The 13276-nt window shown below is 63.6% G+C and overlaps 1 protein-coding gene across 1 annotated transcript in view; it reads right to left on the bottom strand.

Moving 5' to 3' along the window:
• The window catches only part of TRAPPC12 (trafficking protein particle complex subunit 12), a 43804-nt gene that overhangs the window by 7550 nt on the left and 22978 nt on the right, over nt 1–13276 (bottom strand). The window contains exon 6 of the mRNA XM_061163254.1: nt 1526–1638. Within this exon, the coding sequence (XP_061019237.1) occupies nt 1526–1638 (113 nt within the window). The remainder of the gene's footprint in view (nt 1–1525; nt 1639–13276) is intronic.

Genomic DNA, 13276 nt, shown 5'->3' with positions numbered 1-13276 from the left:
CCTCAACCCCATGGGCAGGGCCGTGTGGCCAGAGCTGACGGGCTGCATGGAACCTGCCCGCCTCGCCCCCGCCCAGGGTCGGGCTCGTCCTGGGCTGGCCCTGGGCGGGGCAGGGTCACTCGGGCGGGCAGGCACCGTCAGCACCACGGCCAGCAGTGGAGGGAGGCCCCGGGCCCAGGAGGCAGGCGCTTGCTTGGTGGTTGGTTCTGTCCAGGAGAAAACTGCCGGCCTCTTGCGGGCTGCGGGTGGGGACGGTCTAAGGACTGGGTTTACGTATGAAGTGTCCAGTCCTCAGACCCCCGGGCGCCGGCCCTCACGACTCACTAATGACCCATGAGCCCACAGAGGGGCTTAGATTCCCCCGGAGCGTCCTGGGACCTTCCCAGCCCTACCGTCTCTTCCAGACTTCGGAAAAGAGGCTTTTCAAAGTGAGAAGAGGCTTCCTGGAGCCGCCCCAGGCCACTGAAGGAGCACTAAGCACTCCCAGGAGCCAAACGCTGGTCCGCATCCATCATCTGACCCCACGACAGCCTGGAGGCAGCTGGGGACATCCCTCCTCCCCACGAGAGGCGCTCAAGGCCTCCAAGGACCAGTCATCCCGCTAGGAAGATTCTGCCTGGCTCCAAAGTCCCTCCAACCACGGCCTGTGGACGTGCCCAGAGGGTGTCATACTTTGAAAACACACTCTTCCCTGTCAGGTCAGAGTGCGAACCTTCAACGACAAGGTGAACCAGCCCCCACTTCCTGCTGGGAACCCGGAGGGCAACCTAGGAGCTCCGGAAGCGTCCACCAAGAGAGGCTGGAGCCTGGAGGAGTTCGGCAGGTACAAATAACCCCATCTTACGAATCTGTCAAACGTCGCTGCCCCTGACTGCTCACAGTCACAGCTCTGAAAGCCCCCCTCTCCCACTGGCTACCCGGCAGGGGGTGGGACGGGGCTGGAGCCGGGGGAGCCCAGCCCCACCTCTCCGCCCCATCGCTCGTGGAGCAGTCTGATTGGCTGACGCAGCCCATGCCTGCCACGTCACAGCTGCTTTACAACCGAGAACAACTCAGGATGCCCTGCTGAACCTCACCTGCCTTCAGAGCCAGAATTACAAATGACAGCTGTCACGACAGTCGCCATGACGCCGTGTAATCTGCTTTGATGCTGGAACATTTCCAGCCATTATCTCTTTAAATCTGGCCCCAGCGCCTGTCAGACATGAAGCAGGTGCTCGGAGTCTCCGCAGGACGCGCAAGCGGCCGGCAGCCCAGGCACACGTTCACGGGTGTCATTTCTACACGAGAGGAAACGCTTCTGCTTTTCATTTACTGACAGCACCAGGAAGAAGGGTTTCAGGCCACAAGCTTGGCCAAAACCCACCCACCATCCCCCAGAACAGCTCAGCAAGAAGCGCGTAGCATGGCCACAAGGAACTGGGCCACCTACCCTCCTGGAGGGGGACGCGGAGATGGGGCTGGGGACAGGGCGGTGTGAGGGCGGGAGGAGGGGGGCAGGCGGCCCAGCCGGAGCAGGGCTTACCTTGCTGCAGACGGCCTTCACCCTGTGGAGCCGGTCCAGGGCCTCCTGGGGGTTCCCCAGGTACTGCTGGAGCTCCGCGTGCAGGATCCGCATGGAAAACGGGACCATGGAGCCTGGAAGCAGAGCCAAAGCGGCGTCAGTCTGTCTGCCATCACCAAGCACAGCCGGGAGCCCGCGGACGCTCCCGAAGCAGGGAGGACAGACCCTTTCTTTCTTGGCGAAGTACACAGTGATGCCGGTTCTCAAACCTGTCCTGGTTCTTTCGGTAAAGCGTGTGTTCCAGACGACGGCCACAGGAGGGCTGGCCGTCACCCCCTGCCCACAGCTACGCCCCAGTTGTGTGGAGGCCACCACCTGCTCCAGAATAGGACACTCGAGGACCCTCTGTGAACAGGCCAATATTTACTTAAGGAATTAAATCAATAAGGAATAACTTTCCGAAGGAGAAGGCAGCGGGTGCAGACGGTTATCACTGGTGAGTTCTACAGAACATTAAGGAAGAAGAGGTGCCAATTCTCTATAGTTTCTTCTGGAAAATAGAAGTGGAGGGGATCCTTCCTAATTTGTCCTATGAGGCCAGCATTAGCCATGTATCAAAACCAGACAGTATCACAAGAAACAAAAACTACAGATCAACACGGCTGACGGACACAGATACAAAAATCCTCGGCAAAATTAGCAAGTCAAATCCAACTAAATTAAATCTACCAAAAAATTAGCAAGTCAAAACTAACAGTGTATAAGAGAAATTATCCACCATGACCAAATGGGACTCATTCCAGGTGTGCAAGGCTGGTTCAACGTTCAAAAATCCATGTCACCCATCATGTCAAACAAGCTAAACGAGAAAGATCACACGATGAATCCAGGGGAACAGAAAAAGCATTTGACAAAATGTGATATCCATTCATGATGAAAACTCTCAGCAAATGAAGAGCAGAGGGAAACTTCCCCAGTCTGATAAAGAACACCTATGAAAACCTACAGCCAGCGACCTGATTAATGGTGAGAAATCACGCGCTTTTCCTCCAAGATCCTGAGTAACGCAGGGAAGTCCCCTTTTCGCCGCTCGTACTGAACGTGGTACTGGAAGTCCCAGCTAACGCAGGCAGAACAGGGAAGCCGAGACCATGCTTGCAGCGCTGTCTGCTCTGGGCCCTCAGGCCATCCTCTCTTCTCTCCACGCGTCGTCTTCTATGGACTCAAGCCTCCTACCGGAGCCCACCCGCCCTGGACCAGACTCCCGCAGCCCCAGGAGGTGGACAGCGGTGGCCCTCCATGTGCGCCTGTGACTTGCGTCTAGAGTTGGGACTCTACTCAGACCAGAGTAGGAAAGGTGGGCAAGGGAGGGCCAGCACTGGTGTCCTGTAACCACGCCACCTTTGCCTGTGACTTTCCTGGAGGGCCCCGAGACAGCCAGGCTCTGGGGGGCGTCGGCTTCCCCCTTCTCGCTTGGCACCGCTGGGCTGGTGCAGCTTACTCGTCTCAAAGGACAGAACCCAGGAGGGAAGCAGACACTCGGCCTCAAGACACAGAGAGAAAAAATGCCCCTCCCTAGAAAAACACACGGCTCAGAGTCAGGACAAGAAAAGGGGATAGACCGTCTGTTACTTCCGGCCTGAACAGGTTAGCTGGAGAGCCACATACTCAGCAGGTCTTGGTGCCAAGTAGAAGCGCAGGCGCTGGACGTACAGATGAAGGGACGCAGCCACGGTCCCCAAGCAAACGCTGCAGGCTCATCAATAAAACGGCAGACACTGCTTTGACCTAAGTCAGGCCTTTCTTTTGTTTGTTCGTCTTAAAGAAATACAAACAAAAATGCCTAAGCTGGCTCTCAGTCAGGCAAACCCGGCCTCACTGTGTGTGAAGTCACTGGGAATTGGTGAAACCCTCCACGCCAGTGGAGTCCGGCAACACGACCCGCGCGGCTCCATGCCAGCCAGGGGCCCGTCTCCCTGGCAGGGAGCGCGCGCCTTGAAACAGAGCGCGTGTCAGAATCTGGAAGGAGACTGGCTTCCCGGAAGGTCCCCTGTGTGGCCGTGACCTGCTGACTGCTAGGTTGGTATAAATACTGTAGGCACGCTCCCGTGAATCATTTAGGAAATGCTAAGTGCAAATGCTCCTACACCGCTCATGCTCTGGAGTCCCTGGCAGGACTGCAGGCCCACTCGGCCGCCAGCACCAGAGCAGGTGCCCCAGGAATCACAGCCCGTGCCGGACAGCAAGCCTGGAAGGCAAAGCAAGAGGGGTGACGTCAGCCTGACCCCAGTGGGCTGCCTCCCTCAGCAGGCGCAAGACTTCCCGGTGTGGATGGGCTGGGCCTCCGGCCTCCCAGTGGCCCCGTGTGCTGGGCAGGCGGCGCCTTCCCTCCAGCGCTCCGGCCACCTGCACGGGACAGGGAGCTGGACACGGCCAGGCTGCTGTGAGGCCCGAGGGGCAGACGCGATGGCACGGTGCCTGCCGGACGCCAAGCAGAGCACAGACTCTGCGGTCAGCAGGCCCAGCTTGCCCCTGCAAAGCTGGGCAGGGCCTCTCTCTGTCCAGGCGGCAGGGCCCGTTGCCTGACCGCTGCTCTGGGCTCGCTTCCCTGGGCCCTCCCTGGTCTCCCCGCCCCCTGGTGCCCGAGCTTTCTGTGCTCCGACGTGGGGACACAGGTCGGGGACATCTGTGCCAGGCTGATGGCACAGTCTCTCTCACCCACGCTGACAGTGGAAACAAAGAGCCAGCCCGAGCAAGGCCAAACAACCCTCAACAGACACACCCCGACTTCAGGCTGCCTGGAAACGGCGCCAGCCCGAGCGAGTCCTAGATGACTCATTACAAAGGGGTCACTCAGCGCTGCCCCCACGCCCCGCGGCAGACGGGGAGCTCAGAACGGGCCAGGCGCCCCGGCAGCATCTCGGGCGCTGTGTCTGATGCAGGCAGTGGGCATACATGCATCTCCCCGCTTCTCGCATCTGGAGGAGGGTAGAGGCGGCTTTGCCCAGGTGTCCTGATGGAGATGGAGCCCGACCGAAGAGGCCGTATCTCTGACCGCCTGTTCCAGGAAAAGACTGCAGATGCCAGAGTTCACAGGAAGGGTGAGCCACGTGAAAGGCGGCAGGACCCCGGACCAGCCCCCTCAGACTGAGGAAGACACGCCTGACTCGTGCAACTCGGAAGAGCTCTGGCACAGAGGAAGGTGAGCTGGAGCCCAACCTGCCCAGAGGACGGTCACTCCGGGGGGTGGGTCCGTCTTCTCACGGAAAACAAAGGGGTCACCTGGCACCCGCTGAGCTAACTCCGCACCACTGCGTGAGCTCACCTGCTGACAGTGTCTGCATCCAGCCTGGGAAACTAGACGTGAGCTGCGTGGTTCTGAAGGGAGCGCCAGCAAGGACTAGAGAGCAGCGGCGGCTCACCTTTGCGGACACAGGCGGGAGGGGCGATGGGGCACTCGGGGCCGTCAGAGCCGGGTGTGCGGACACACAGGCCCCGGGGAGGCGCGCTCTCTGCTCATGGCCCCCAGCCCAGGCTTGTACACCGTGGCCAGCACAGCGCAGACGCAAGCGGCCTCTGACGCCACCTCCAGGCCCCGAGGTACAGGGGAGCACCCACAGCGAGGGGGAGAAGCGGCGGTCCAGGGGGAGGACGCGGACCAGGGCCGAGGAGGGACAGGCTCCGAGCGGGTGTGTGGGCCTCAGCCCAGTCCACTCGGGCCTGTTCAGTGACCCGTCATCACTGTTTCAGAACAAGGAGAGAATCCAAACAACCGACTGAAAGGCAGCCTGAGTGTGTGGAAACCACACTCCCTTGTAAGGAACTCCATGAAATTGCTAGAGGTATCAGCGAAATACGGAAGACCACAATAGTCTTCCTTTCTTGGATGAAAACAAAAAAGGGAAATTTCACGATATTAGCTCATGATTCATTACGACTTGTTATGAATACTCTGAATGGATTAAAAACTATGCCCAATATTTAAATAAAACATATTAAAGCTCATTCATAAAAGTTATTTCTTTATATCATTATAGCTTCCTTTTTACAGCACAGTTTAATGACCTGCTTTGCTTATGTATTGCAAGCTAAAGTGAAACAAATGAATCAAAATCCCACATTTATGCTTGTTATACCACAAAATGGAAAGAAAAATTGGTAAACATTGAGCATACCATTATGGATGAACGTTAGCACACTTTAGCTAAAATACATGTATGATTTATGTCTATTTCATAACTTAAATTAGCTGCTTAATGGAGCAGGGCGACCAGCTCCTCTTTATCCCTAAGACAACACGCTGCAATTCCAGCCAGGATGGGAAGCCTGCTTAGTCTGCATGCTGACATCCCGGGAGCTGGGGGTGGGCGGGCGACGCACCATCCCACGCCTGGGCCCGAGGGCCTGGGTTCTCACTTCACGGGAAGCTGGGTGTCATCTCCACAAACCTCTGTCCCTGAGGAGAGGGAGCAGGGCTGCAGTGCCCAAAGGACCCAGTCCAGCACCCTGCCTGGCATCATCGACCAGGACCCTGGGGCTGCTGAGCGCTCGGCGTGGTCAGGGCTGGATGCTTTCACTGGCCACCCTGGAAATACCTGCTTTTCCGTCTCCAATCATTCTTTTTTAATAAAAACATGTTTATTTATTTAGCTGTGCCAAGTCTTAGCTGCGGCATGTGGGATCCAGCTCCCTAAGCAGGGACTGAACCGTGTGCCCTGTCCTGGGAGCTCGGAGTTTCAGACACTGGGCCACAAGGGAAGCCCCAGCTCGTCTCATTCCTAATCTGCAGTAAACTCAAAGTAGCTGATGTATGAACAGTTGTTTGAACTTACAATTTACGTGGGCCTCAACAGGAAAAGAAAATCAGCATTTTTATGTAGCTGTGAGTGTTAAGGTACCTGAAATTCAGGCCCACTGGGCACCTGCCTGTATGCTCGGAGGTCTGACTCTCTGTTAGCAGCAGACAGACCGGCCGTCAGCATCAGCTGCCCACCCCCGGGCCCAGCGCGGGGTCCCGCTCACGGCATGACTGGGGGGGCCCAGGGGCACTGCGGCCGGGGTCAGGGGGCGGCGCGCAGGCCAGGCAGGGGCTCACCTGGCCAGAGCTGGGACACGGTGCCAAGAAACTGTTTTTCCTTTTCCTACGCTGGAGGGAAACAGCTGCTCCTTGTTAGAAGCACAGGAGAGCCCTCTCTTGATCATCAAAGCTTTCAGGTAGAATTTTTTGAACGGAAATACCCCAAACCTCCCATGTAATGTACCTGTTACCTCTCCACAGAACATCGCTCCCTGTAAGAAGAGGCGACAGAGCCTGATCCTCACGGGGGCAGTCTGCCCACTGTCTTTCTGGGAGGGACGGACCGCGAAGGGTTGGAAATGCGGATGAGAAAGCTCTGGCCCTCACTCCCCAGTGGGGACGTGGCCCCCGACAGCCAGGGGACGCTGGGCCCCTGGATACGCACGGAGCTGCGTGCATGACGTGCCTTATGGAGCAGAGCAGGCTACGGCCTGCGCCCCAGGCTGCGGGGCTGCCTGTATGGGTGGGGGGTCACAGAGAGAGGAGGTGGGGGCCCCCTGGGGTGAATGTGGGGGGTCACAGAGAGGAGGTGGGGGCCCCCTGGTGCTGTTGTGGGGGGTCACAGGGGTGGGGGGGGTTCCCTGGGGTGAGTGTGGGGGGTCACAGAGAGGAGGTGGGGGTCCCCTGGGGTGAGTGTGGGGGTCAGAGAGAGGAGGTGGGGGTCCCCTGGGGTGAGTGTGGGGGGTCACAGAGAGGAGGTGGGGGTTCCCTGGGGTGAGTGTGGGGGTCAGAGAGAGGAGGTGGGGGCCCCCTGGGGCGAGTGTGGGGGGTCAGAGAGGAGGTGGGGGTCCCCTGGGGTGAGTGTGGGGGGTCACAGAGAGAGAGGTGGGGGCCCCTGGTGTGAGTGTGGGGGTCAGAGAGAGGGGGTGGGGGCCCCCTGGGGCGAGTGTGGGGGTCAGAGAGAGGAGGTGGGGGTCCCCTGGGGTGAGTGTGGGGGGTCACAGAGAGGAGGTGGGGGTTCCCTGGGGTGAGTGTGGGGGTCAGAGAGAGGAGGTGGGGGCCCCCTGGGGTGAGTGTGGGGGGTCACAGAGAGGAGGTGGGGGCCCCCTGGGGTGAGTGTGGGGGTCAGAGAGAGGAGGTGGGGGTTCCCTGGGGTGAGTGTGGGGGGTCACAGAGAGGAGGTGGGGGTTCCCTGGGGCGAGTGTGGGGGGTCACAGAGAGGAGGTGGGGGTTCCCTGGGGCGAGTGTGGGGGTCAGAGAGAGGAGGTGGGGGCCCCCTGGGGTGAGTGTGGGGGGTCAGAGAGAGGAGGTGGGGGTTCCCTGGGGCGAGTGTGGGGGTCAGAGAGAGGAGGTGGGGGCCCCCTGGGGCGAGTGTGGGGGGTCAGAGAGAGGAGGTGGGGGTTCCCTGGGGTGAGTGTGGGGGGTCAGAGAGAGGAGGTGGGGGTTCCCTGGGGCAAGTGTGGGGGGTCACAGAGAGGAGGTGGGGGCCCCCTGGGGCGAGTGTGGGGGTCAGAGAGAGGAGGTGGGGGTTCCCTGGGGTGAGTGTGGGGGGTCAGAGAGAGGAGGTGGGGGTTCCCTGGGGTGAGTGTGGGGGTCAGAGAGAGGAGGTGGGGGTTCCCTGGGGTGAGTGTGGGGGTCAGAGAGAGGAGGTGGGGGCCCCTGGGGTGAGTGTGGGGGGTCACAGAGAGGAGGTGGGGGTCCCCTGGGGTGAGTGTGGGGGGTCAGAGAGAGGAGGTGGGGGTTCCCTGGGGTGAGTGTGGGGGGTCAGAGAGAGGAGGTGGGGGTTCCCTGGGGCGAGTGTGGGGGGTCAGAGAGAGGAGGTGGGGGTTCCCTGGGGTGAGTGTGGGGGGTCAGAGAGAGGAGGTGGGGGCCCCCTGGGGTGAGTGTGGGGGTCAGAGAGAGGAGGTGGGGGTTCCCTGGGGCGAGTGTGGGGGGTCAGAGAGAGGAGGTGGGGGTTCCCTGGGGCGAGTGTGGGGGGTCACAGAGAGGAGGTAGGGGCCCCCTGGGGTGAGTGTGGGGGTCAGAGAGAGGAGGTGGGGGTTCCCTGGGGTGAGTGTGGGGGGTCAGAGAGAGGAGGTGGGGGTTCCCTGGGGTGAGTGTGGGGGGTCACAGAGAGGAGGTGGGGGTTCCCTGGGTGAGTGTGGGGGTGAGAGAGAGGAGGTGGGGGCCCCCTGGGGTGAGTGTGGGGGGTCACAGAGAGGAGGTGGAGGCCCCCTGGGGTGAGTGTGGGGGGTCAGAGAGAGGAGGTGGGCGTTCCCTGGGGCGAGTGTGGGGGTCAGAGAGAGGAGGTGGGGGCCCCCTGGGGCGAGTGTGGGGGGTCAGAGAGAGGAGGTGGGGGTTCCCTGGGGTGAGTGTGGGGGGTCAGAGAGAGGAGGTGGGGGTTCCCTGGGGTGAGTGTGGGTGGTCACAGAGAGGAGGTGGGGGTTCCCTGGGGCGAGTGTGGGGGGTCAGAGAGAGGAGGTGGGGGTTCCCTGGGGTGAGTGTGGGGGGTCAGAGAGAGGAGGTGGGGTCCCCTGGGGTGAGTGTGGGGGGTCAGAGAGAGGAGGTGGGGGTTCCCTGGGGTGAGTGTGGGGGGTCAGAGAGAGGAGGTGGGGGTCCCCTGGGGTGAGTGTGGGGGGTCAGAGAGAGGAGGTGGGGGCCCCCTGGGGTGAGTGTGGGGGTCAGAGAGAGGAGGTGGGGGTTCCCTGGGGTGAGTGTGGGGGGTCAGAGAGAGGAGGTGGGGGCCCCCTGGGGTGAGTGTGGGGGGTCAGAGAGAGGAGGTGGGGGTTCCCTGGGGTGAGTGTGGGGGTCAGAGAGAGGAGGTGGGGGTTCCCTGGGGTGAGTGTGGGGGTGAGAGAGAGGAGGTGGGGGTTCCCTGGGGTGAGTGTGGGGGGTCAGAGAGAGGAGGTGGGGGCCCCCTGGGGCGAGTGTGGGGGGTCAGAGAGAGGCGGTGGGGGCCCCCTGGGGTGAGTGTGGGGGTGAGAGAGAGGAGGTGGGGGCCCCCTGGGGTGAGTGTGGGGGGTCACAGAGAGGAGGTGGGGGTTCCCTGGGGCGAGTGTGGGGGTCAGAGAGAGGAGGTGGGGGCCCCCTGGGGTGAGTGTGGGGGGTCACAGAGAGGAGGTGGGGGTTCCCTGGGGCGAGTGTGGGGGGTCACAGAGAGGAGGTGGGGGTTCCCTGGGGTGAGTGTGGGGGGTCAGAGAGAGGAGGTGGGGGCCCCCTGGGGTGAGTGTGGGGGGTCAGAGAGAGGAGGTGGGGGCCCCCTGGGGTGAGTGTGGGGGTCAGAGAGAGGAGGTGTGGGCCCCCTGGGGCGAGTGTGGGGGGTCACAGAGAGGAGGTGGGGGTTCCCTGGGGCGAGTGTGGGGGGTCACAGAGAGGAGGTGGGGGTTCCCTGGGGTGAGTGTGGGGGGTCAGAGAGAGGAGGTGGGGGTCCCCTGGGGTGAGTGTGGGGGTCAGAGAGAGGAGGTGGGGGTCCCCTGGGGCGAGTGTGGGGGGTCAGAGAGAGGCGGTGGGGGCCCCCTGGGGTGAGTGTGGGGGTCAGAGAGAGGAGGTGGGGGCCCCCTGGGGTGAGTGTGGGGGTCAGAGAGAGGAGGTGGGGGCCCCCTGGGGCGAGTGTGGGGGGTCAGAGAGAGAGGAGGTGGGGGTTCCCTGGGGTGAGTGTGGGGGGTCACAGAGAGGAGGTGGGGGTTCCCTGGAGTGAGTGTGGGGGGTCAGAGAGGTGGGGGTCCCCTGGGGTGAGTGTGGGGGTCAGAGAGAGGAGGTGGGGGTCCCCTGGGGCGAGTGTGGGGGGTCAGAGAGAGGAGGTGGGGGCCCCCTGGGGTGAGTGTGGGGGTCAGAGAGAGGAGGTGGGGGCCCCCTGGGGTGAGTGTGGGGGTCACAGAGAGGAGGTGGGGGCCCCCTGGGGTGAGTGTGGGGGGTCACAGAGAGGAGGTGGGGGCCCCCTGGGGTGAGTGTAGGGGGTCAGAGAGAGGAGATGGGGGTTCCCTGGGGTGAGTGTGGGGGTCAGAGAGAGGAGCTGGGGGCCCCCTGGGGTGAGTGTGGGGGGTCACAGAGAGGAGGTGGGGGCCCCCTGGGGTGAGTGTGGGGGGTCACAGAGAGGAGGTGGGGGCCCCCTGGGGTGAGTGTGGGGGGTCACAGAGAGGAGGTGGGGGTCCCCTGGGGTGAGTGTGGGGGGTCACAGAGAGGAGGTGGGGGTCCCCTGGGGCGAGTGTGGGGGGTCAGAGAGAGGAGGTGGGGGTCCCCTGGGGCGAGTGTGGGGGGTCAGAGAGAGGAGGTGGGGGTCCCCTGGGGTGAGTGTGGGGGGTCACAGAGAGGAGGTGGGGGTCCCCTGGGGCGAGTGTGGGGGGTCAGAGAGAGGAGGTGGGGGTCCCCTGGGGTGAGTGTGGGGGGTCACAGAGAGGAGGTGGGGGTCCCCTGGGGCGAGTGTGGGGGGTCAGAGAGAGGAGGTGGGGGTCCCCTGGGGCGAGTGTGGGGGGTCACAGAGAGGAGGTGGGGGTTCCCTGGGGCGAGTGTGGGGGTCAGAGAGAGGAGGTGGGGGTCCCCTGGGGCGAGTGTGGGGGGTCAGAGAGAGGAGGTGGGGGCCCCCTGGGGCGAGTGTGGGGGGTCAGAGAGAGGAGGTGGGGGTTCCCTGGGGTGAGTGTGGGGGTGAGAGAGGAGGTGGGGGCCCCCTGGGGTGAGTGTGGGGGGTCAGAGAGAGGAGGTGGGGGCCCCCTGGGGCGAGTGTGGGGGGTCAGAGAGAGGAGGTGGGGGTTCCCTGGGGTGAGTGTGGGGGGTCACAGAGAGGAGGTGGGGGCCCCCTGGGGCGAGTGTGGGGGGTCACAGAGACAGGAGGTGGGGGTTCCCTGGGGTGAGTGTGGGGGGTCAGAGAGAGGAGGTGGGGGTTCCCTGGGGTGAGTGTGGGGGGTCAGAGAGAGGAGGTGGGGGCCCCCTGGGGTGAGTGTGGGGGTCAGAGAGAGGAGGTGGGGGCCCCCTGGGGCGAGTGTGGGGGGTCAGAGAGAGGAGGTGGGGGCCCCCTGGGGTGAGTGTGGGGGGTCACAGAGAGGAGGTGGGGGTTCCCTGGGGCGAGTGTGGGGGGTCACAGAGAGGAGGTGGGGGTTCCCTGGGGCGAGTGTGGGGGGTCAGAGAGAGGAGGTGGGGGTTCCCTGGGGCGAGTGTGGGGGGTCACAGAGAGGAGGTGGGGGCCCCCTGGGGCGAGTGTGGGGGGTCAGAGAGAGGAGGTGGGGGCCCCCTGGGGTGAGTGTGGGGGGTCACAGAGAGGAGGTGGGGGCCCCCTGGGGTGAGTGTAGGGGGTCAGAGAGAGGAGGTGGGGGTTCCCTGGGGTGAGTGTGGGGATCAGAGAGAGGAGGTGGGGGCCCCCTGGGGTGAGTGTGGGGGGTCACAGAGAGGAGGTGGGGGCCCCCTGGGGTGAGTGTGGGGGGTCACAGAGAGGAGGTGGGGGCCCCCTGGGGTGAGTGTGGGGGGTCACAGAGAGGAGGTGGGGGTTCCCTGGGGTGAGTGTGGGGGGTCACAGAGAGGAGGTGGGGGTCCCCTGGGGCGAGTGTGGGGGGTCACAGAGAGGAGGTGGGGGTCCCCTGGGGCGAGTGTGGGGGGTCAGAGAGAGGAGGTGGGGGTCCCCTGGGGTGAGTGTGGGGGGTCACAGAGAGGAGGTGGGGGTCCCCTGGGGCGAGTGTGGGGGGTCAGAGAGAGGAGGTGGGGGTCCCCTGGGGCGAGTGTGGGGGGTCACAGAGAGGAGGTGGGGGTTCCCTGGGGCGAGTGTGGGGGGTCAGAGAGAGGAGGTGGGGGCCCCCTGGGGCGAGTGTGGGGGGTGAGAGAGAGGAGGTGGGGGTTCCCTGGGGTGAGTGTGGGGGTGAGAGAGAGGAGGTGGGGGTTCCCTGGGGCGAGTGTGGGGGGTCACAGAGAGGAGGTGGGGGCCCCCTGGGGTGAGTGTGGGGGGTCAGAGAGAGGAGGTGGGGGTCCCCTGGGGTGAGTGTGGGGGTCAGAGAGAGGAGGTGGGGGTCCCCTGGGGTGAGTGTGGGGGTCACAGAGAGGAGGTGGGGGTTCCCTGGGGTGAGTGTGGGGGGTCAGAGAGAGGAGGTGGGGGTTCCCTGGGGTGAGTGTGGGGGTGAGAGAGAGGAGGTGGGGGTTCCCTGGGGTGAGTGTGGGGGGTCAGAGAGAGGAGGTGGGGGCCCCCTGGGGCGAGTGTGGGGGGTCACAGAGAGAGGAGGTGGGGGTTCCCTGGGGTGAGTGTGGGGGGTCAGAGAGAGGAGGTCGGGGTTCCCTGGGGTGAGTGTGGGGGGTCAGAGAGAGGAGGTGGGGGCCCCCTGGGGTGAGTGTGGGGGTCAGAGAGAGGAGGTGGGGGCCCCCTGGGGCGAGTGTGGGGGGTCAGAGAGAGGAGGTGGGGGCCCCCTGGGGTGAGTGTGGGGGGTCACAGAGAGGAGGTGGGGGTTCCCTGGGGCGAGTGTGGGGGGTCACAGAGAGGAGGTGGGGGTTCCCTGGGGCGAGTGTGGGGGGTCAGAGAGAGGAGGTGGGGGTTCCCTGGGGCGAGTGTGGGGGGTCACAGAGAGGAGGTGGGGGCCCCCTGGGGCGAGTGTGGGGGGTCAGAGAGAGGAGGTGGGGGCCCCCTGGGGTGAGTGTGGGGGGTCACAGAGAGGAGGTGGGGGCCCCCTGGGGTGAGTGTAGGGGGTCAGAGAGAGGAGGTGGGGGTTCCCTGGGGTGAGTGTGGGGGTCAGAGAGAGGAGGTGGGGGCCCCCTGGGGTGAGTGTGGGGTGTCACAGAGAGGAGGTGGGGGCCCCCTGGGGTGA

Source organism: Dama dama, chromosome 16 (assembly GCF_033118175.1).
Source record: "Dama dama isolate Ldn47 chromosome 16, ASM3311817v1, whole genome shotgun sequence".
Taxonomy (NCBI): Eukaryota; Metazoa; Chordata; class Mammalia; order Artiodactyla; family Cervidae; genus Dama; species Dama dama.
The sequence above is the reverse complement of the archived record's forward strand: the minus strand, read 5'-3'. Positions and strand labels throughout refer to the sequence as shown.